General features: G+C 34.7%; 1 protein-coding gene across 5 annotated transcripts; it reads right to left on the bottom strand.

The window, feature by feature from the left end:
- On the bottom strand, positions 13,510–24,396 carry LOC109325457 (nuclear pore complex protein NUP1-like). Of its 5 annotated transcripts, none has more exons than XM_019557845.1 (11): positions 24,047–24,396; positions 21,167–21,213; positions 19,631–19,633; positions 19,098–19,228; positions 18,678–18,876; positions 18,272–18,568; positions 18,108–18,194; positions 17,264–18,004; positions 16,722–16,941; positions 16,295–16,652; positions 13,510–15,481 (listed from the first exon to the last, which is right to left on the bottom strand). In XM_019557845.1, exons 1-11 carry the CDS (start codon positions 24,309–24,311, stop codon positions 13,960–13,962), a joined length of 3,870 nt encoding a protein of 1,289 aa, XP_019413390.1. In that variant the 5' UTR covers positions 24,312–24,396; the 3' UTR covers positions 13,510–13,959. The 5 variants fall into 5 exon arrangements, with proteins under 5 accessions (XP_019413390.1, XP_019413391.1, XP_019413387.1 ...); XM_019557846.1 differs by having other exon boundaries at positions 16,295–16,637; XM_019557842.1 differs by having other exon boundaries at positions 16,295–16,941.

Below are 25,057 nucleotides of genomic sequence, written 5' to 3'. Positions count from 1 at the left end.
CAAAATATATCATTGGTGTTTTAAATTTTAAATGTGGTCATGTTGTGTTTATGGCATTGGAGGAAAATACCACCGATGTAATTACAATTGTGATCGTGATCACATTGCTAATATTTTCAAAACTGCAATATTATGCCTAAAATTATGATGTGCAATTTAAAACACTTTTATAGTAATCCATATTATATCAAAGTTAGAGTTATCATGGTTTTAGCTAAAATTGTGAAGTGCAATTTAAAACACTTTTATAGTAGTGCATATTATACCAAAGTTAGAGTTATCATGGTTCTCTACAAGGTAAAACACAAGTTTTGAAACATCCTAACTTGTTGTTACTGTTGGAATTTGATTTGTTGAAAGTCATTAGTGAAAACTTTTGGATGTGAAATCTAAAAAATTCTCAAGTTCCACGTAGAAAAGTTTTGAAAAAACAACTCTCAAGTCCCACATTGGAGAGATGAGAAACTTGGAAAAAATCTCATGTTATAAATAAAGGTTTTATCCTTTCATTATAACTCGTCTTAAGTTGAATGCGCTTTCATTCAACTTTTTTTTTTCTCCCTCATATTTTCTGCCAATGCATTTCCGGCAAACTTCTGTCTTTCCGTGGCACTACGAATTGGCACATGCAGCCAAATTGTGGGAATTTCGAGAACTGACACTGATAGTCAGTATTGAGAGAAAAGAATTGGCACGGGTAGCCATATTGTGGGAATTTTGAGAACTGATATTGGTAGTTAGTATTGTGGAAAAAGAATTGGCACGAGTAGCCATATTGTGGGTATTTCGAGAATTGGCACGTGTAGCCATATTGTGGCTATTTCGAGAATTGGCACGGGTAGCCCTTTTGTGGGTATTTCGAGAATTGACACGGGTAGCTATAATGTAGGTATTCTGAGAATTAGCATTGGTAGTCATATTGTGGTGGATGTATTCGAGATCGGTTCTTATAGTGTAGTAATAATTCAATAACAGAGATTTGAGCTTTTTTATCATGTGGACGACGTGGTTGATAGTCTGCTTGCACATTTTGGCCACTGTCACGAAACGTCTTAAAGAGAGCGATCTGGTCGTGACTTGCCAGTAAGTATTATTTTGTGCCATTTAGAATTGTTGCAAGTTATGGTAATAACAGCTACTAGTGTTGTGTTACGGGTGGAAATGAATCGAGTCAATCTTGGTTCAACTTAGGTCAACTCGTTAAGGATGGACTCGAGTCGAGTTTCGAACCGATTTCTATGTCGAACTATTTTTTTGACTCAATTATAGTCCATAAACTTTTGAGCTCAAATTTATGCCTGTGATTTATGATGTTCAACACCACAAATTTAAACTCCTAAAGGATGTCTTAGAAAAACAAACTCTATATTCACACTAATGAAAGGAATTGCAAACCAAATATGAGAAAGGAAAGAGAAGGGGTGAAGAAAAACTCAAAGGTGATAATTCTCATTAGATACTTTTGAATGATTACGAAGAATGAATATATAACACTCTAAGTGCCAAACTAACAAACAACTTAACTAATTATGAATAACAGAATTTGCCATATTAAAAATGTGTCAATTATATAGAATGAAATTTCTTGCACCACAAGTAATGGTTGACTTATTCGTTGACCAATAATATGTTCACAAATCTGGTTAAAGCCTCTTGGCCTGATCTAACAACTGAATCATTCATATAGGCCAAGTTGACCGAAGGAATTGGTGTCATTAGCCTAATGCATTTCGTCCAAGCTGCTTGGCCAAGTGTGATGCGCTAAGTGCCCTAGCCTAGTCTGATGCACCAAGTGCCTTGGCTTAGTCTGATGCGCCTGCTGCCTTGGTCAAGTCTGATGCGCCAAGATCCTGGGCAAAGTCTGATGCGCCAAGTCCAAGCATTTTGACTGAGTCTTCTGATGCACCATGCCTTCCATCTTGACTGAGCCAACTTGATGAGATTTAGCCAATGCTACTACAGTCATGATCCTGCGACAGTTTGGCACAATATTAGAACATGTTAAATTTATGACGATGTTGGTAGATTATACATATACATATAGATGAAGTTTATCAATTTTAATAGTAAATATAGCTACTAATTAAAGTTCATGTAATAAATATTGTCTACGTTTATATGTATTTTTAGAAAGTGAACAATTGTTAATATGAGAAATGAAAACAATTAATATACATCATTGAATCTTTTTTTAATTGTCGAGATTAGAAGATAAATGCACATGATTTTTCAAGTGATAATGTGACCATTAACTAACTTTTAATCTTAATCATCCATGTATTATTATATGACTATGATTTATTATTCTCAAAATTTTTATATGAGAATTGTTTTCACTCGGATTACTCTCATGTATATATATGTATATGAAACTCATAAATCTAATGAGTCGAACTGTATTTGACTCAAGTTTGATTCATTTACTTAACGTGCTCATTTTTTAGCTCAAGTTCAACTAGTTTAGTTCACGAACCAAATTCTTCGAGCTAAATAACAAATCGGACTTTGAACGGATGTCAAATTGGTTTGATTCATTTTCAGTTGTTCAACATCCTTCCTAAGTGGATAGTAGTCCTCCTATTCCATTACATACTGGTTGATGAAAATGAATATTGTTTATGGTACAAAATGAATATTTTGAACTAACCAAGTAACAAATGGAAGAAAGCCATCTGGTAGTGAATTTCAGTTTATATATTTATGGCAGGCATTATTTGTTACTTGAAACATTACAAAGAGTGGGGACCTTTTCAATAGGAGAGACACTACAGACACATTTATATAATTTGAACTACTGATGTTCCAAACTTTCAATATAAGTACGGAATATCTTTAATCTTCCTTAAATTGTTTCTTTAAAGTTTCATTAATTTGTAAAATTCAAACTCCACTGTGTAATAAGAGGGGGAGTTTAATATCAAAATTACTTGTGAATATAGGCTTTCTTTGATCAACATGTTGATCTTTTTATTCTTGGTAAACATGAAAAACTTTGGAGGATACTTGACACTTACCGAAAAAATAAGGCCTCAACTATATCAATTTTTTTAATTTTTTAGTCTAAATCATATGTATCATCCTCTAGCCAGGGGTAATCTTGCTAGGGTTGGATAAAACCACTATAAGTGACAAATCTTATTATGTTAAACTTTTTTTATTATAATCAAGGTATCCCTTCACCCAAACTAATTCTTTTTTGGTGCGTGATTACCTCCATAACCAGTATCGTTATCAGGAATTGAACTTTTGATTTTTAATCTAATATGATACATGAGGATCTAGTGGGTTTTTAAAACGGTATACCAATGACTCATTTTTTAGGCAATTAAATACATTTTGCTTTACGTGGATCAACCTAAACCATTCAATAATTTAACACCCAAGCTACACAATATTAATTTATGCTTTAAATTTCAAAGAGTTAATTTTATTTTAACTATCTTATTTCTGTTAGAGAAAGAAAAGCAAAACAGTGAAGAAGAAGAGTTTGTAAGGCAGAGAAGAAAAAAGAATGATTTAGAAAATGAGAGAGAGTGATTCAATGTATAAGAAACATATATTTTAAGATGATTGAAGTTTACAAAGAAGCATACTATTTATACTAAGCTGTTAGAGTAACTAACAAAACAAAAATTCCCTTTTGCCATTAATAGAAAGAATAACAGAAACTGCAACACTCCCCCTTAATTCATGCCTACTACAAACATACTACATTCAGTAACCTTCTTAAACTTCTAAACCTTTCTAATCTTAATGCTTTTGTCATGACATCTGCAATCTGTACATCCGTTGAACAATGCTTCAAATCAATCTTCTTTCTTGCAACTTGCTCTCTTAGAAAGTGATATTTCCTTTCTATGTGTTTGCTTTTTCCATGAGCAATTGGATTTTTGGCAAGATTGATAGCAGATTTGTTGTCCACTAGCAATTGCACTATTCCATTGAAACCTATCTTCCATTCTTCCAGCAAAGAAATAAGCCAAAGAGCTTGGCATGCTGCATGACATGCTGAGATGTACTCAACTTCACAAGTGGATAAGGCAACCACTTCTTGTTTCTTAGAACACCAAGAGATAGGGGCTCCAAAGACCAAAAACACATAACCCATGGTGCTCTTTCTCTCAAGCAAATCACCACTCCAATCAGAATCAGAGTATGCTATTAGTTGAAGATTTTCTCTTCCTGTTTCACTTGAGGTTGTTGCTTCTTTATTTGAGAATAGAATTCCAAAATCACATGTTCCTTTTAAGTACCTTAGAATTCTCTTGGCTGCTATCATGTGTGACTTCCTTGGATCACTCATAAACCTGCTCACTAAGCCAACACTGTATGAAATCTCTAGTCTTGTGTGACATATGAACCTCAAACAAGCAACCATCTGCCTGTAAAGTGTGCTATCCACTGTTGGCTCATTATCTCCCTTGCCAAGCTTCAAGTTCACCTCTGCAGGGGTTTCAGAGGCATTACAATTCAACATATTGAACTTTTCGAGAACATCATGTATGTACTTTTTCTGGTGCATGAAGATCCCACCTTCAATTGGTTTGAACTCCATGCCAAGGAAGTATGCAAGTTTGCCCAAATCAGTCATTTCAAACTCTGATTTCAGCCTCACCTTCACTTCTTCTATTCCTTCTGTGTTGTTGCCAGTGATGAGTAGATCATCTACATAGAGGCATATTATGAGTGTGTCAAAATAACTCATTGTTTTGATATACACACCATGCTCCATTTCACACTTTTTAAACCCTGTGCATGAGAGGAAGGCATCAATTCTCTTGTTCCAGGCCCTTGGTGCTTGCCTTAAGCCATACAAGGCTTTCTTCAATTTTTACACCATGCTTTCACTGCCTTCTATGACAAACCCAGGAGGTTGAAGGACATAGACCTTTTCTTCAAGAGGGCCATTGAGGAAGGCAGATTTCACATCTAGCTGCCACATTGCCCAATTGTTCTTGCTTGCTAGAGCTACAATCAACCTTACTGTCTCTAGCCTTGCCACTGGTGCAAATACTTAAGAGAAATCAATCCCCTCTTTCTGCATAAATCCTTTTGCAACCAACCTAGCCTTGTGTTTTGCAGTGGTGCCATCATGATTCATTTTGGTTTTGAACACCCATTTTACAGCTATGGGCTTCTTGTCAGTTGGAGGTTGAACCAATTCCCAAGTTTTGTTCTTGTTGATTGATTTCAATTCCTCCTTCATAGCTTCTTTCCACACCTTGCTATTTACTGCTTCCTCAACTGATATGGGCTCTGTATCTGCAAACAGGGCAATGAGTTGCATTAACTCTCCTTCACTATTAACAGCATCATCAGGAGATATCAAGCAATCTCTGAGTCTAGCAGGCAAATGTCTCAGTCTTGTAGGCCTTCCTACATTATCTATCTGAGTTGATGTCTCCACTTGAGGTTCAATTTCATCCATTGTTTGAGTCTCATCATCACTTTGATCCCTATCTGTCCATTCAAGTGATATTTGAGTGTTACTTGGCCCTGTTTTTTCCTCCTTCCATGAGCTTGATTCAATGAATTGAACATCTCTGATGTACATTACTTGATTTGTTCTTGGATTGTATAGCTTGTATGAGCCAGTAGGGTGGTATCCAACAAAAACCATTGCTTCACTTTTGTCATCTAGCTTTCTCCTTTTCTGATCAGGAATATGTTTGTAGCATAAGGAGCCAAAGACCCTGAAATGTCTCACTGATGGTTTAACCCCTGTCCATACTTCTTCAGGCACCTTGAATGCAAGTCTCTTTGTTGAACAATGATTCAACACATAAGCTGCTGTAGTTGCAGCTTCTCCCCATAGGCCTTGTGACAGATTTCTACATTTCAACATGCTCCTCACCATATTGAGGATAGTTCTATTTCTCCTCTCAGCAACCCCATTATGTTGAGGGGTATATGGAGCTGTTACTTCATGTATGATTCCATTCTCTTTGCAAAACATCTCAAACTCTGTGGAAGTATATTCACCCCCTCCATCTGTCCTCAGAATTTTGATGGATCTTTCTGATTGCTTTTCAACCATACACTTGTAGGATTTGAATGTTGCATACACATCACGTTTAGCCTTCAATAGGTATAGCCATAACTTTCTGCTATAGTCATCAACAATAGTCATGAAGTACCTGTTTCCACCTAGAGAAGGAATTTCCATTGGCCCACATACATCTGAGTATACCACATGCAGTAGCTTGTTGGCTTTGGATGCAGTGAAATTACTAAAAGATGTTCTGGGTTGCTTGCTAATCAGACAATTGTCACACACTTCCTTAGGCATCTTGATAGTAGGTAGACCAATCACCATTGCCTTGGTTTTCATGAGACTAAGGTCCTTGAAGTTGATGTGACCAAGTCTCATGTGCCACAACCAAGTGTCATTAGAGAGACTCTCCATATTGAAACATTGAGATTCCATTGCATTGAGACTTACCTGAAATGTTCTGTTCTGAGTTAGAGGAGCTCTCATGATTCTTCTTTCTGAATCATCAAAAATTTCTAGGCCTCCCTTCTGCATGTTCACAGTGAACCCTCTTTCTAGTAGTTGGCCAAGACTTATCAGATTATTTCTCATGTTGGGCACATACAAGACATCTGTTATCATGGCCTTTCTCCCATCCTTCCTTTTGATTAGTACATCACATGTGCCCTCTGCTTGAATTAATCTGTTGTCTGCAAATCTGACCTTGCTCTTCTTGTTGGAATCAAAATTAACAAGCCAATCTCTATGGCCTGTCATATGGTTGGAGCAACCTGAATCAATGTACCACATCTCTTCACCTCTTTCTCTTTGTTCTGTTGTCATCATCAACAACACTAGAGTTTCTTCATCCTTGTTCTCCAACTCTTCTTTCATCATGTGAGCCTCACTGTGGTGTCTATTGTCAAGTTGTCTTGACATTGCTTGACATTCTGAAGAAAAGTGTCCAATCTTGCTGCAATTGAAGCACTTGATTTTCTTCCTGTCTATCCTTTTCTTGCCACCTCTGCCTGTACTGAATCCTCCTTTCTTTGTGAAGTTTGTGGCCTGCTCTTGATCAAATCTTTCATAATCTTGATTTAAGCTCCTAGCTTTGAATTCTCTTACCCTCCCTCGGTTTCTATATCCACCTCTTCCAGTGTAGCTTCCTTTCTTGAAAGCTTGGACTTGTAAGGCCTGCTCAGTTGGCCTTTCTGTGGTTCTTTCTATGAGCCTTTGCTCATGTGCCTCGAGGGACCCTTGAAGCTCTTCTACTTTGAGATTTTCAAGCTTCTTGGATTCTTCAATTGCTACTGCTATGTGATCAAAGCTAGGTGTTAATGTTCTTAATATTTTTTCCACAATTGTCTGATCATAAATTACTTCACCACATGCTTTCATAGCATTTGTGTGGCTAATAATTCTGTTGCAAAATTGTGCTACCCTCTCATTCGAGTCCATCTGCATAAGCTCGTATTGTCTTCTCATAGTTTGTAGTCTCACATTTTTTAGTTGCTTTGCACCCTTGTTGCAATTTTCCAGAATTCCCCAAGCTTCATGAGAGCATTTTGCTGAGGCTATCTTCTCAAAATGTGCATCATCAACACATTGATGCAATAGGCACATTGCTTTGCAATCTTTTTTCCTATTCTCCTTGTGAATCAACTTCTCTGCTTCTGTTGATTCTGCATTTATACTCGGATATCCATCTGCAACTATTTCTTCAAGTTCTTGAAATCCCATAATGGCCTTCATTTGCACACTCCATCGATTCCAATTCTTTCCATCAAGTATGGGAAGATTGGTTAAGAAGTTGTTGCTCGAGTGTCCCATTGTTGATGAGCAGAGAGTGAATAATTGAGATGAGATAGAAGGGAAGGATCAACCTTGTGCTCTAGATACCAATTTGTTGGAGAAAGAAAAGCAAAACAGTGAAGAAGAAGAGTTTGTAAGGCAGAGAAGAAAAAGGAATGAATTAGAAAATGAGAGAGAGTGATTCAATGTATAAGAAACATATATTTCAAGATGATTGAAGTTTACAAAGAAGCATACTATTTATAGTAAGTTGTTAGATTAACTAACAAAACATAAATCCCCCCTTGCCATTAATAGAAAGTAACAGAAACTGCAGCAATTTCATCTACCAAAAAAACTCTTCACCAAATTTATAGAACGTAATAGAATCATTATAACATTTATAAAAATAAACATATTACAGAATAAAATCATAAATTATGTATTTTATATCTAAATGGGCCCTTGGTCATTATGGGCTTGTACTTACACTAAATTCTTACGATCGGGTCTGCCACTTGATGACGATGATTTGGTTATATTTGGTTATTTAATGGTTGATTTTATGAGATTGGGTTCTTACATCCAAGTGAAACAGATTAAGCTAGACTTTGGCTTAAACTGATTCAACCTGTTTAAAACTTTAAAATAATCAGCATGTTTGGTTGTCTTTTAAGTTTTTTCTTAGATCTAGGCATGACATGGTAACCTATTTAAAAGTTTGATATAATCCAAAATATTTAAATAGATCAATACATCTTTAAATAGGATAACAATTCTTCCTATAAATAGGCTAATAAATAAACTTAATTGACAAATCTAACATTTCAAATTCTAAACACCAAATTGCTTATAGGATTTATATATTTTGTATTTATTTAATGTATGTATTATATAAAATAATTAATATAATTGTATAATAGTTATATAGGTTAGTTTGTTAAGCTTAATAAGCGTGACATATTTAGGAGCATTGGTCTAGCTTATTTATTAAAAAAAATTGACTTGACTTGTTATTGGTATAGTACTAGGTCATGATAAATGATAAATGGTCTAACCTGTTTTTACTCTTATATCCCATAAATAAGGATCATGCACACATTTTATAAATAAAAAAACCTCAAAATATCCTTACTCTAATTAATCCATCTTCTTCCACCATTTTCACTCTTTTTGTTCTTATTTACCCCACTCATGGACGAGGAAGAATATATAAAAGAAAATATGTCTGTTTAGTTTCACACAGATGTAAATTTCAGAAGAAAAAATAAATGTCAGAATTATAGTGATGAAGAAAATACACGTCTCCCTAATAAGTCTATATGTTACAAACAAACGAACAATTAAATAGTAGACAAGAGAATAACACAAGAGATTTAGTAACGAGATTCGGCCAATTACGCCTACGTTCTTGGGAGCGTTAAACAGCTACCACTATATATTATTAGAGAATTATGATTAGTGTTTAACTATTCTTCTCATTGTTACATTAGGTTTACATAACATAAATATATATTTCTCTATCCCAACTCATCTACATCAGCGCCCAAACCCATAACTTATATTGATGTTATCTAGAGATATGAATCATTACACAACAATTTATCTATATTCTTTAACTATGCATATTTGTATATACATCTATCTTTTGTCATCATGAAAACTGGTATAGAAAGTGTTTCAAATCATGAATACTGTCATATAAGTTGTTTAAAATAATGTTGTTTTTCAATATTTACACTTACGAAACTATAAATCCAAACCGTAAATCCTTAAGAAATGAGTTCACATGGGTGACAAAATTATCAAAAATTCACAATCTATTCAAATCCTAAAAAAATAATTTCATCTAAATTCATCCATTAGAGTTAATGGATTTGAATGAATATATTTCAATAGATAAATTTAATAATACATGAATTTGAATTCATCCATTTTATCCAAAGGATATCCATAGATATATCTATTGGATGAATATCTAATCCATCAAAAACAAATATTCAAAAATGATGTCTTTGCTTTTCAATTTAATTCACTATTTCATCTCTCACTTTCTTGTAGTGTTTCTATCACTTTGATTTTTGTTGTTAAATTAAGATCAATTATATGACATGTGTATATAGCTAATATTAAAAGTTTGTTATTAAATACATAATATATATGAATAATTTTAAATTTTTTTACACCAATTCTTAAATGCCACGTGCTTGTAAAATATTATAAAAAACAAATTTTTAAAGTTTAAAAAATACTTTTAAAAAAAATTAAAAACACCTTTTTAGAAAAATGATTACTAGTGATTTAAATGAATTTTAAAAGTGTTTTTTTAAATAAAGTGATTTTTGAAAAGGTTTGATAGAAATAATGATTTTCTTTAAAAGTATTTTTAATTTCAATTAAAAAATCAAATAGATTGAATATTCATCCATCTAAATCCATAAAAATGAGTTATAGATGGATTGAAATTCATCCATTAAATTTGGATATAGGATTATCATATACTCTACCATTACTTTATTTTTATGCATCAAGTGAATTAATTATTGTACTAAGATACATGATTTGCCAAAAATGATGATCAGAGTGCCTTGGTTGCTTCTTAAAGAGGACATCCTGCAATAAATGTTGTTTTTCCACTTTAAAGAAATAGAAGAGTCAATACACAAGTGTAAAATAAATCCACATATTTATATGTTATAGGCTCCTTACTTTTCATACTACGTAGTGTAGTGTTACACTTATTTTTTTGCACTCATTGAATTTTTTCTTTAACACACATATATAACTAAGGTGGTGTTATTCATATTGCAGAACTTAAAAAATGTATTTTGAACATGCCACATTTGATTGAACTCCATCAAAGGATGATGATGATGATGTTAGCATTATTAACATATACTTCGAGATTTTAAATTGCCTTACTTCGATGACAATGACTATATGCAACCTTCTAAGTAAACACTTGAAAAAGCGAAGGATAACATAAGATTCTCATGAAAGAAGTGTAGTTACAGAAGTGCATTTTTATAGGATCGTGAAAGAAGTGTGTTTTGAGGAAAGAATTTGTGTACTTAGTTCTGACCAACAATAGTGTTGTGTGAAATTAGAATATCTCCATACATTGGATTTAAAATTTGTTTGGAAATTGAATTTCTAGATTTTCTTTTTATTTGGATTTATATATTTATATATTATCTATGTTGTATCAATCCGTATTATGATTGAGGGACAATACTAAATTTTTATTTAGGCTAATACGTCAACTATATAAGATGATAAATAAAATGATATTTTTAGATTAAGGATATTTTAATAATTATACAATCAATTTCCAACAAATTATAAACAAACATGGTTTCAAATTAGATTATAATATATATGCACCGTAAATGTTAGATTTATACACACGTTATCTTTGTATACATTTTTTCTATTCAAGTTAGAGTATAATATCTATGCATTGTCAATATATACTTATACAAAATTAATATGGTGTTCATCATTCATTTATATTACTTTTTTTTTTGAAGAATCAAATATAATTAAACATGAATTTAGTAGATGATGCAGTGACATCGTAAAAAAAACTCATCCACATACAATTTTTTCTCTTCAAGATATTCTCATGAAGTTCAATAAAGATTCTCAAGAAGTATAAATATCAATCAATCATATATTTTGATATAATCATGAATGACGTTCCTATTAATAACATTTTGAATCCTAGAAATATAAATCTACATCCTCAAACAAACTTCCCCTTATGGTAAAATCACTTCTGTTAGAAGCATGGCTAAAGTGCCAAATTATTTACTAGAGATATGTAGAATGTCACAATTCTTGATTTATTTTTACATGATAAGGTGTTGGGTGCCTTCAGGCTCATGACTATCCTTGAAATTGATGGTACTTTTTCCTTGTATTTTGCATATTTGTAATAGTAGTTTTCAACAAGTTAATAACCACCTCCAGAACTAGCAAGACAAATGGTTGATAAGGATTTCATTTTAACAGTTTTTAGCTTATGAAAAGAAAACTCATCTTGAGTATTTGTACACTGACTCTAAAAACCTTCTGTAATTAAGTGGAGGGAGGTACTTCAAGAACGACAATGCCAATATATGATATACATATTAGTTCGTTTAGAAGTGAACTGTTTTATAGCAGTTGGATAAAATAATTTGGTTATTGGTTACCGTTTTGTATATATTTTAGAAGCCGTGATGACATTATACGACTTTAGTTTAAAAATCGGTATGACAGAAAACAACTTCTATAAAACAACTTGACGAAGTCATTATCACAGAAAATGACTTCTATAAAACGATTTGACGAAGTTGTTATTACAAAAAAACGACTTCAAAAAGTCGTTATTATTGAAGCCCATATGGTCAAAAACTCCTAAGGTATCAAGGAGAACTTGGTTTCAACTCCTTCCTCCTTCATTTTATACATTTTTTTTTTCCAATTTTAAAAAAATGTTACTTTATAATTAAATTAAAAATATGTAATTTGAAGGAGGAAGAGGAAAGGCTTTAACCCACCTCCTCCTAGAAGTTTTAACTACTTTCTACCAAATGAGCTACAACGTAGCTTGTTTTACTTGGCTTACAATTTAGTATATGATATTAATCCAAATGAAAAATATAACAAGGAGGGAGTTGAACCTAAATTATCCTTAATAAATAAGTTATTTTTTACCAAATGAGATGCAACAAATTTAACATAGAAGTCGTACCGGTCCCAAACGACTTTATCAAATGTTAGAAGTCGTTTTGGACGAAAATGACTTCAACTTAAACCGACTTTGTACTATATTGAAATTGTCCTATACCATACCGACTTTTACATGCAAGGAGTAACGATGACAAATTTAACAGCTCAGATTAACGTCATTTTTATCCAACGGCTATCAAACAGTTCGCTTGGATGCGAACTAACTTGCAGTTCACAAGTTCATCGCACCCTTCAAGAATAGGTACTGGTAAATGAAATTCCAAGGTTCAACAACATTTATGAAAGTTGAACCAAGTGCAGGATATTGTTATCAAGAACGTTGATGAGCAACTTAACCTATGATCTTTATTATTTGCAACAATTTCTTCATGAAAAGTTTAGACTTTAGACAGCTTTTATTTGGAAAGTTGCACCTTGCTTTTGAAAGTTTGTAATATCAGTAAATCTCAAATCTAATTTTTTTTTCAAATCAATTAAGAAGCATCGGCTACTTACTACACATCATATACATGCCATTCAATTTTATAGTTCATTATTATTCTTACTTGGTTATTGCAAGTGAGACGTAGTCTCTTTTACTTGCCATTTTTGCATGTTTATTAGCTTTTAGTGAGGCTGATATTTGCATGCCATACAAAATAGTTACTCTTTACTCAATCTAATTTCTAAGAGTTTGTTTACGAGTTGAGTTTTAAAAAGTAAGAAATGAAAAAAGAAGGCTTTAGAATCACCTGATAAGTATATTTCATGGCCCCAAACATTTCTTTTCCTTTCATTCTCCTCCAAAACCCAACTTACAAACGAACCCTAAGCAAATTTTTCTCACCTTACCATACATAATGGATAGAGGTTAATTCACACTATAAATTGGCTAGAAAACTGACCTACACCAGAGCAATTGATATTAGAACCGCTGCCATAAACTGTTATTAAAGTTTGAAAAACAACTAACCAGATTTAACAAGTGAGCAACAGTAGCAAAAAGCCAAAAGCAGGTCCAGCTCAATTCAAACAAGAGTTCATGCAAAAATATAAACGGCGAGCAAAATAAGGCCTACAAGCTAATAATCATTCACAGAATTCTCATTGAAATTCTAAGCTATTTTAACCAGTCAAGTCATAAATCAATGCCTATAACTAGCTATGATACAAGGAAAATACAAGGATCTCTGTGAACATAACTGACCAAATCTTGAACTTCTATGACCTAAAACCATTACAAGTACATCAGATTATATTCTACTATATCATACTATTACAAAACTGTGAGAAGTTAAGCCTTGGATTCTATAAAAAAACAAGACAAATCAGACTGAGAAGCTTGCATGTGTTGATTTGCATCCCCAGCATCACTAACAGAAACATTCAGTAATCACTCACCTTCAGAGCTTATTTATTTGATGTGGTAATGAAGATCAGGCTGCATAACTAAGAAATAACCATTTTCATAAACCACAGCCTTACTTCTTACGCAGCCTATTTTTATTAACTCTCACGATTTTTCGACCAGACTTGTCACTGCCACCAGGGCCCACTGAGAAACTCCCTCCAGAATTAAATTCTAGACTGCCAGAAGCCTGAAATGGGGATGTGTTTGGTGGAGCAGTATTCTGCTGACTTGCAAACTGGAAAGGACTCGCCCCAGATGCAGTTGGTGCTCCAAAAACAAAATTTGATTGAAGCATGGCAGGTTGTTGACCAAATACAGGAGTCACCGGTGGACTTGCTTGAACTGTATCCTCAGCCATGGTGTCCTCTGTACTCATCTGATCATTATTAACTGAAGAACCAAATGCAAAAACCGGATTAGGATTTTCAAAAGCAGGCTGCATGTTGGTAGTAGCTGCACCTGAAGTGAATGAAAATTGAGGACTTGATGATGCACCAGTGGTTGATCCAAACATCATGGGTGAACTCGTAGAAGCAACAGAAGGAGTAGATGCTCCAAAGGAAAACCCGGAAGAAGATGAAGATGATGAACTAAAAGAAGAACCAAATGGAGGGGGCTGCCAACTAGAAAGCCCAAACGAAGTAGAACTTGTACCACTATTAGAGCTAACTGGGTTAGCTTCTGAAGAGGAAGCCACGGTACTTTGTCCAAAAGATGCACCAGAGTTTAAAATATTTGTGGCGGGATTTGAAGAGGGAAACGATGAACTCCCCGAAGAAAAAGCTGATTTCCCAGTAAACCCAAACAATGGGGATGATGCAGATGAACCAAATGCCACTGACTGACTCTGAGTCGAACTAGCAAAACCACTAGTAGCAGGAGGTGCCATAGCACCAGACACAGACCCACTAGTAGTGCCGAAGACAGAACCCTGAGGCTGGCTATTTACAGTTGTCATTGCTGAGGAGCTAAACCCAAAAATGCCACTCCCAGTGCTACCAACAGCAACAGGTGCGCTTCCAAAGGACGTGGTAGCTAAAGTACTAGCTCCTGCATCTTGCTTCTTAGTTTCTAATGGTTCTAAGTCAGAACTAGATGATACAGGTACACCTATTGATGGTAAAGGGGAGGATCCAAATTTGAAAAGGGAAGGTGTCGAAGATGAAGATGTCACCGTTGGGGTGGAAGAACTGCTATTGCTTGATGCAATTACAGCAAGGGTGCTAGTTGTCATGCTGGTGCTAGTGGAGGCAGCCGTGTTACTTATATAGCTGCTGCTGCTGCTGCTGCTGCTACTTGCTGCAAGGGATGAGTTACTGAACATATTTTGACTGGTAGAAATATTTGTTACCATAGATGGAAGTGAGGAGGAAAATGAAGGGCTTAAAGTAGCAGGCCCATTTTGATTTGAACTGTTGCCAAAATTAAATATATTTGTGGTGGATGTCAACAATGGTGTTGATGCTGCAGATGAAACTGCCAGTTCTGATGCTCGAGTAGAGAATTCAGTAACTGTATTAGTCTTGGCATCAGCATTATCTGATTGAAGAACTTTCGGGATAGAATCAACTGCACCAGCAACAGTGCTTGAGCTGCAAATGAATGGGACATTAGGTACATTAATCATTGTAAAAGTTTACTGAACATAATTTAAGATGTCCTATATCTCTTTTCAATACAATTTAAATTCTGAACTACATTAAAAAGGAGAAATTGCACTAGCCTTCTTGAGGTTTGACTTAACTACACCCAACACTCTTGTTTCAAAAGTCAAACCCACCTCTCCCCTTAGGGGAGGTCAGTGTAATTTCGATCAAAACCTTCAGGGGTAAGTGTGATGAGAGCATAAAACTGAAGGGAAGATGGTGTAATATTTGAAACAAGATGCCGTGAGTAATTAAGTCAATTTGCCTTTTAGAAAAAGCAAAAATATAATTATGGTCTATCAAATAAATCAGACAAGCAGATCATAAAAAGTGTAAACAAGAAATTTAAAAGCCCACTTTAAAAATGAGACTGTACAACCAAGTCCAAAATAACATTTAAAGGTTAAAACTTAAACAGAAGATGATAAAATTGATCAACACTATTGATACAAAATGTTTAAGTTTTCACAAATGAAATGATACCCGAATAGTAGTAACATAGACTGGTTAAAAGTATCAAATGAAGACCTAAAAGCTTATGAAAGAAAACAGGGAATGATAGAAGTTAATTATGAAGTGAGGGAAAATACTACACTCCAAATTAGATTTGCTCATTCATAGAATTCTTTTATAATTTACAAGTCAACAGAAGGCAGAACAGACAAAAACCTCCAATTAAACTAGAAAAATAACCTGTTTGATGTGTAACACTTATCTTGAAAGAAAATTAAAAGCAAGCAAATAATTGCATACACAAACCTGATGGAGCTGTTCAGCTTTAAGTCAGAAGAAGCACCAAATTTCACCCTATTAAATTCACCATCAACTGATGATGAGAAAGTAAATGGCAGTTGTGGAACATTGTCAGTATTTTTGTTGATGTCAAAGTTAACTGATGGAGCATCAGTACCTGGATAATTCGATGAGATAACTTTCTCCGAACCAAACGCTGGACCTGATGTGTTAGACTCCTTTGATGGAGAATTAGCAGCAGTCAGCTCCGTTGACTGAACAACCTTATTCCCAAAACTAAACAGGGGAGGATTAGCAACTGATCCATTTGGTGAAGCAGATTTGTAGGAACCTAAAACTGTTTGTGTAGCTGCAGTAACAGCAACTGCAACTGGTTTAAGAGTATGATCAGGGACAGATGAAGTTCTAGAGGTCGGTACATCAACTTTCTCACCGTTATCAGTACCAACATGAGGTTTACCATGTACTGAAAAACTATTGGATAGCATTACCGCAGATGAACCTGGGGGGTTCTGTACAATGGCTTCAGTAGAAGAGGTAATTTTATCTACCACATTAGTGGAGCCTGTTGTTTCTTTCCGGGATAGAGGGAAAAAAGAGACATCACCATTAGGATAGGCATCATCATCATCATCATCCAGATCCACGTAATCCTGTAAAAGAGGAGGGAAAGTATAACAGTGAATAACCATGACCTGAGGTTGAATCGTATTTTTAATTTGAAAAACAGTTCACTTTATTCTGTCAGCAATCAAAATCGAATGATTTAAGAAACAAAAAATTCAGGCAATTGTTTTGTTCGTCATTATTTGGGAGCAAGATGCATGAAAGCAACAAATCCCTATAAATAAGATCAATAATACCAGCCCTTCCCACAAAATAAAAATCAACCCTTATATTAGAATTAAAAATACGTGAAATCTAGATAACTATATGAAACCATCACACAGACAACAGTTCCAAAAAACTTCAAACCTCATGTACACTCATATGGAATGCCCTCTTTTTTTGTGAATAAGAAACAGGTCTTGCCATGGAAGAATCTCCTGACTTTGCAATATTAATGTTTTGTTTCCTTGGCACTGTAGCATCTGCAGTAGTTACAATAGGAACTGGTCCATCAGTAGGAGCAATAAGCTTTAATGGACCACTTTCAACCTTGTCTATCTGTGTTGTTAACTTCTCAGCATTAGCATATGAATTTCCAATTGTTCCATCTAACTCATTATATTGTATGTTGTCCAGGAATTTAGATGAATCTACTATCTCCATGCTTCGAAGAGCCTGTCCTCGTATCATGGATGATGACAACTTCATCGAAGATGTAGCATTCAAAGTTGGTAGCCTCAACTCAGATGATTTTTCTTTAAGGGAAACAGACTTATCAAGTTGCTGCAATATTTTTGAGGCCGTCTCGCTAGATCTTGAAGGTAAAGGAGGAAAGCTCGTACCAGGTTTACTGTCATCTATATTTTCTGCTGACAATTTCATATGGCTATGCTTAACTTCACCCAACAGAATAGGCCTCTGCATAGAAGATGAAGGTTGCTGAGCAGCATCAACACCAACTCTGCTCCTAGAGATAGATAGAGAACTGCCTGAATGAGGTAAGGCCAAGCCTTTAGAAGACAGAAGATTAGACTTGTGACGTATTCGTCGTATAGGACCAACAGATCCTATATCATTATCTAATACAGAGCTTCTACGTTTTAATGCCTGAAAAACGAGGAGGAAAAAGGTAAAATCTAGTGACATTCCTGAAAGAGTACTCTTAAATATGCTCTGAAAGGATAAGAATTACAATCACAAGTCTGTATACCATTTGTTTAGATCCAGAAAGAATATTGTGATCCAATGCATATTGAGCTAAAGATGATGGCCTACCCTCAACAGCAACCCCAACACCCTGTAAAATTGGAGAAACCAGATAAAAAACTGACCATACAATCATCATGATACATAAACCATTAGGAAAAGACATACCTGCGTAGAGGCTGGATAAACTCTGGCATAAGGTGTCCGAGCCATACTATATATTGCAGATCTACCACGAGAATTTTGGGTCAGAAAACCATTATCATGATCCCTAGCAAGACTAGTAGCCCTTGGCACAATTGACATTATAGGGGATTTCAAAGTACAGTGTTGACTTTTAAGTAGAGTTGAATCCTCCGTGGGTTGACTTCGCAGGCCTAGCATTGATTGGGAAACCTTGGAAGGTCTGTTCCCCATGTAAGCCTTAGCAAGCTCAAAAGGTGAAACAACATCCCCAATAGGAGCCTATAAACAACATGCAAAATATATCACAATGAGCAAATTAATGATTTTACATCCACGAAATACAACCAAACAAATATATTAAAGACGGGTATGAAGCAAATTCTCATACACTGGTAGTAACATATGGATTTGAACCAACACGGTTTTGAATCCCATTTTCTAGTGCTGGCGTTTTGAGGCACTCATTCTTCTGATCAGGAGGCAACATTGGATCTGATGGAACCACTTCTGTCCTCCTCCCTTCTTCCCTGAGAGCTGAATCCAGGGTTCTTGAATGCATAAGTGCTGTCAAATGATTAACCTCTTCTCTGTGGAATAATCACCACTTATGTACAGAATCAACAAAAAGCTTATACCAGAAGGAATATAATCTATGAATACACAATGGCATGAACATAATATAAACTGGATGATCAATTTGAACAAGAACTTCATAAAGCTAATAATTTACATATGAAGTGCAAATTACATAACAACCATCAAGCATAAAAACAACAGTGATGTCTCATGCATATCATACAAAACATACCTTGTGAAAGTCTTCTGCTTTAACAGTTTCTCAAGATCAGTTAATCCACCTCCATCAGAAATGCTAATTTGAGCATCACTTTCAACAATTGCTCCTTGTTGCTTACAAGAGGAGTCATTTGCAACCTGTTCCTCACACAACAAACAGCAAATCAAAATAACAATGATAATAATAACGAAAACTGAAGTAAAAAATGGGGCATTACAGAGAAGAATCTACAGAATGATTGCTTAAGTAATGAAGAGAAGATGTTTTACTTACCCCAAAAAAAGTGCAGCACCCTTACCAACGACTGCAAACTACCCTATCAAACAACAACAATAACAGAGCCTTAATCCTAGTAGGTGGGGTCGGCTACAGAGTTTGAAAGACGCCACAATGCTCTATCATAAACCATTTTCATTGACAAAGCATTGGTCTCTAAATCTTTCTAATCGTTTTGCCTATGGTTTTTCTTGGTCTCCCTCTTCATCTAGAAATTGGACTAACTTCCATTTGATCAACTCTCCTTAGTCCTTACTAGGGCTTCTAACGGTCTCCTCCACACGTATCCAAACCACCTAAGGCGCGATTCTACCTTCTTTTCTACAATAGGAGTTACTCTAACTTTCTCCCTAATGTATTCATTTCTAATCCTATCTTGGTGTCCACTCATCTAATGCAACATTTCCATCTCTGCTACATGGAGTTTATTCTCTTGTTGACATTTTATTACCCAAGTGCCCAACCTTCAGTCCCATGTAATATTGTGGGTCTTGTAGCCAGGCGGTAAAATTTCCCCTTAAGTTGAGTGACGCCTTTCTATTAAACATGTAATTATTTACTTAAATGAAGTTACCAACAAATGCTTTGAAGAATCAACAACAACCAAAGCCTTTTCCCATTATATGGGGTTGGCTACATGGATCAAATGACACATAATCTTCGACAAGACAAACCATTGACCTCCAAATCCTTCTTTATAGTTGCACCTATAGTTTTTTCGTGGTTTCTTTCTACCTTGGCGATTGGGATACCCTCAATATGATCTTACTCCCACGAAAAAGAAAAGTGCACAAGAATAAACAAGCACAACGATACCAGCACCGACTTAAACCAATAATAAGTGAAGTTCATGAATTACCACTGAATCAGAAGTGTCTTTTTAACTTGCTTAGTGTTTGAAAGCTTTCAACAACTACTCATTGATAAAAGTGTCTTTTTAACTTGTTTTTTGTGTGTAGTAATTAGTGAATAGAGAGAAAAGGAACACTTCATAACTACCCCATGACCATAACTTACTTTTTCTAAATTCATGTCTATATAATCTTAAAATAAGAGCAGACCAAAATTTGACCAAACCATACATCTTATATAAAAATAGTGGAGGTTAGTCTCACAATCATTGCATTCTACTATGTCCCATTTTATCAACCATTTGGTGAATGAATATGCCCCAAAAAGGTTGCTTATGGAGGTTGCCAAAGAATGAACACTGCTAACTAGGCTGGGTTGCACTATAAAGCTATGAAATGCATATGCTGCCCCTTTAAAGAGTCCTTAACTATACCAACGATAAAACAAATACTGCGATAAATTGGAGAAACAAAAAATTAACGAGAGGCATAATCTGATTTCCTGAAGACGCATAAATATAATGAAGATTATGTTTTCTCTTCTCACTATAAATATAGTCTTCTTTTATCAACAACAAAAGTAGCTTATGTATGAGGGTTGTGTTAACTGGTGCCCTTAGGGCACTTTTTAAGGAATACAAAAGGAGAAACATTGGAAAACTAAGTCCAGCATTTCTCATGTTAAACATGTGGTTTTTCAATGCAAAAAGTTTCTTATTTTATTGCCTTAAACAATGCCCTAAGGGAACTTCTTAATAGTTAATATTCCCTATGTATAATCATAGTAAAGTTGTGATTAACAAAGAAATGTCCAAAATACTTTTGACAGCAAGATGGAAACATAAAATGATACACAGAGTTCACTTTTTAATGGAAGACATGCACATCAAACCCAAAACTGCTTCCTAAAGGGATTCAAACAGTACTATAACATATGGAAGCATGCATACTTACAAAGACAGTTTCTTCCTGGTGATTGTCCCTCTCTTCCTGTACTGTTTCTGTAAACAAGTTAATAAAAATACCAATAAGATATATGATAATAAAGAAATTGCAGATTAATGTGATTTACTTTAATATCAGAGAAGAACAGCACAGAAAAAGAAAAGGGGAGAAAAAATTGCAAAGTCGGATAAAGGTTACACCTACTGAGATACAGATACTATATATACAACATTATGACAATTTACCACAATTTAAATAATTAAAAACAACAACGATTGGCAAATCAGTAGAAAAATGTTTGTGGTATTTGCCCCTCTTACTCTCAACTTAAAAATTAGGTACACAAACTAAAAACTTCATCGTTGAGGAATATCTTTAATTCAGTATAGAAATTATATCATGCAATCATGTTCATCACGTTGCTGAAGATGCTATTTACAAACCAGTATTGCATCAGGATTCAGGGGACAAGGCGAATTAGTCTATAACCAACATATTCTGGTCAGTAGTCAAACAACAAATGTGGAAAGAACATAACCAAGGTTCTTAGCGTAGAGTTAACCTTGGAGCAGAAAGAGGTGGGATCATAGAAGCGGTGGAGCATAACATGGAGCGTAGCTCCACCTAAAATACAAATTTACATTAAAAAATACACATATGTATATATCCAGAAAAATAACATAGATAAGAAATAAACAAATCATAAGTGATAAGTCAGATTAATATCATATGCTTATGCTGCTAAATCAAAGTCACGGACTGACAGGTTTTATAATTGTAGCAAAATAAGGTTGACTCTACTTAGATTTTCACTTCCATGAGTTTCAGATGAAGATTTTAGGTTTAGATATGATATTAGCAAAGAGATGGCAAAAAGAGAGCATTGAGTTGAGATGAAGGTTTTACTTTCATATAAGGTTTTAGGACAGAGAGAGCAAAAAGAGAGCATTGAGTTGAGATTAATATTTTAGTTTCAGAAGCGAGATGAAGATTGAACCGTTGAAGGAGTTTGCTGCATTGGGTTGGGTGGGGGTTTTAGCTGCAATGAGATGAAGGAGCAGTGAAGCTGCAACTAGATGAAGGAGCAGTGAAGCTGCAACTAGATGAAGGAGCAGTGAAGCTACAACTAGATGAAGGAGCAATGAGGCTGCAGCAGGATGAAGGAGCAGTAAGACGGTATGGCCGGGTGAACTGATAGGAAGGGTTAAAAATTAGGTTAAAATTGGGCTGGGCAAGTAAGGCCACAAATCAAGTTGAAAACCTGAAATTCCTATTCGCTGAAGTCATCTTCCCCAATGCAAATCAAGTTGCGATTCGATACTCCAAAGTGTCATTCCGTCATGCTCTGCCCCTTAAAGGCTTCCCCCATTGACTCATTTTTCGACAACTCAACAAGCGTTTTTTGACAACCTTGACCATAACAACATTTAATCGAGCCCCATTTGAAGTTTGTTCCTTGAAAATTATTCTAAACACTTTCTACTTACTGTTAAGAAATGTTTTTGGCTAATAAATGATAAATGTCTTTACAGTGTAATTTTAGTTTTCAACATTTATATATACTAGTATAACTTATTTATATTGTATCCTTAAACATCACGTTAGCGATCATCCCACTACCTGCTATTCGGGATAGGCTCCTTAACTTCATTGACAGAAATTACCATGTTTCATACTAGATAGATTGAATCAAACTCAAGACAATATATTTCTCTTGTCATTCATCCACCTTACACAAAATTAGTGTTTCCATTGGTTAGATTCATTGTGCTATATCCTCTTACTCAGATCAACTGACATCATAAAGCTCAACAAAAAAAGGATTTACATTATTTATTATAGAAACTAAACCCAAACCCAGATTTCCAACAAATATCCTAGAGCCCTTACCTATATTTTCCTCATAGCCGTATATGTAAGTGTGCTACTTTCACTGGCTTGTAACCCTTTAATTGATTTACCCACTCCTCAACTTATAAATACATTTATGTTATATATTAGAGAACCGCAAACAAAGACTTTCTAAGTACCAAACCTTTACCACCCTCTAGCACTCCCTTTAACAAAGAGGCTTATAAAGACAAGTACAGAAAATGCAATGTCTAATATCAACTGAGGAATAAGTATAGATAGTACCATATCATAACAACATTTCCAAGCTTCAAGAAGCATAAAAAAGACTTCCTAAGTACCAAACCTTTACCACCCTCTAGCACTCCCTTTAACAAAGAGGCTTATAAAGACAAGTACAGAAAATGCAATGTCTAATATCAACTGAGGAATAAGTATAGATAGTACCATATCATAACAACATTTCCAAGCTTCAAGAAGCATAAAATCCCAAATAGATAGGAACTAAAATTCAACAATATGGCAGAGTTTATGGCATAGAGAAATCAGGAAAGAATGGGATGTTTTGTTTTGTTCTCTTCAGTAAATATCTCATTTTTAAGACTGTGTCATGTTCCATTTGTGAAAAAGAGCAATGCAGTCACATCTCGCTATGACACGTCTACCATACACTATCTCGGTTTCACAAGGAATAATGAGATGTTCAATTCTTTTATCTCCAATCCCACATTTTATGCAGAACCGAAATATCTCACTATTTAATAGTGTGTTCTATTTGTAAAATAAACCAATTTTGTTCCATCTCATTCTGCCACATCTACCAAACACTGTCTTACTGTTAAAACACATAACTAAAACCTAACTGCCACACTGAAACACTTTCATAAGTGAAGAACTGAAGATATTCACATTCACACTATTAATAATAAGAATAATAAAGTATATAAAAACAATAGAAAGAAAAGAGATTACTCAAAATTGAAAAATAAAAACTAAGAATCAAATAACCTCAGTTCAATTTCAAAAAAAAGAACGAACCTGAAGAAGGTGGTGTTGGGGGTGGTGGAAGGCGTTTGCGGAAGACAGAGGAGAATAGCTTATGGGCACTATAAGCGATGAATCTCTGCGCGGGATCCACAATCCTCGATAACAAACCGTTGATCCTGTTAGGGTTTCTCAGTGCGGTTGCGGGTCGGTCGTACGGCGTCGTTTGAGACCTCCTTAATGGTCGCCTCCGGAACTTACCAAAACCTGCTTCTCCGCCGCCGTTTTTGAACGGGTTCTGTTCACGCGCCGTCGCCATAAAGAGAGTGAGAGAGAAAGTTGAGAAAGTTCAAAATTAGGGTTTTAATCGTAGAGGGAAAGACGATGAGAGAGAAAATTAATAAAATACTGGTATAAATATATAATAAACAAAACACATCACTGATTTTTACTTGATTTTTACTTGATTTTTACTTGATTTTGTCTTTTTTATTAAAAGATGTAACATTTATACATTACAAACATTAGTTGTCCAGAGTAGACATTTTTATTTTATGTAATTAAATATTTAATTTTGTATAATTATAATGTATTTTTATATCTAATATATTTTTTATTGGATATAATTTAAATTATAATTTTTTTTTGTAGAGTTTTAGATATAATATACATTTTATCTTAAATTTATGGTTTATGATATTGTTAATGAAAAAGAATGAAAGCAAAATAGGCATATTAGAAAACCTCAATATAAACTCAATAGAGATTTAAGAATAGGGAAGTAGAAATAATAAAATAATGCACCAACATCATGAATATTCAAGTAAGAATTGAGATAATAAAATATGAACATTTGGTTATTGTTGTTTTCTATTCATTCTTTGTTTCTATCCTTTAGATTCTCTTTCTTAGTGGATGTGTCACATATGTTATCACAAATTTAACACTAGATATTAGGGGTAGCAATATGGGCTTGGCCCGACGGGCTAGCCCGTTCGGATAGCTATTTTTAATGGGTCGGACTGAGGATTTTAGCCCAAAAACCCATATTCAGCCCGTTTTTAG

This window comes from Lupinus angustifolius, chromosome LG13 (assembly GCF_001865875.1).
Source record: "Lupinus angustifolius cultivar Tanjil chromosome LG13, LupAngTanjil_v1.0, whole genome shotgun sequence".
NCBI classification, from domain to species: domain Eukaryota; kingdom Viridiplantae; phylum Streptophyta; class Magnoliopsida; order Fabales; family Fabaceae; genus Lupinus; species Lupinus angustifolius.
Note: the sequence above shows the minus strand (reverse complement) of the source record. Positions and strands in the feature narration are given on the sequence as shown.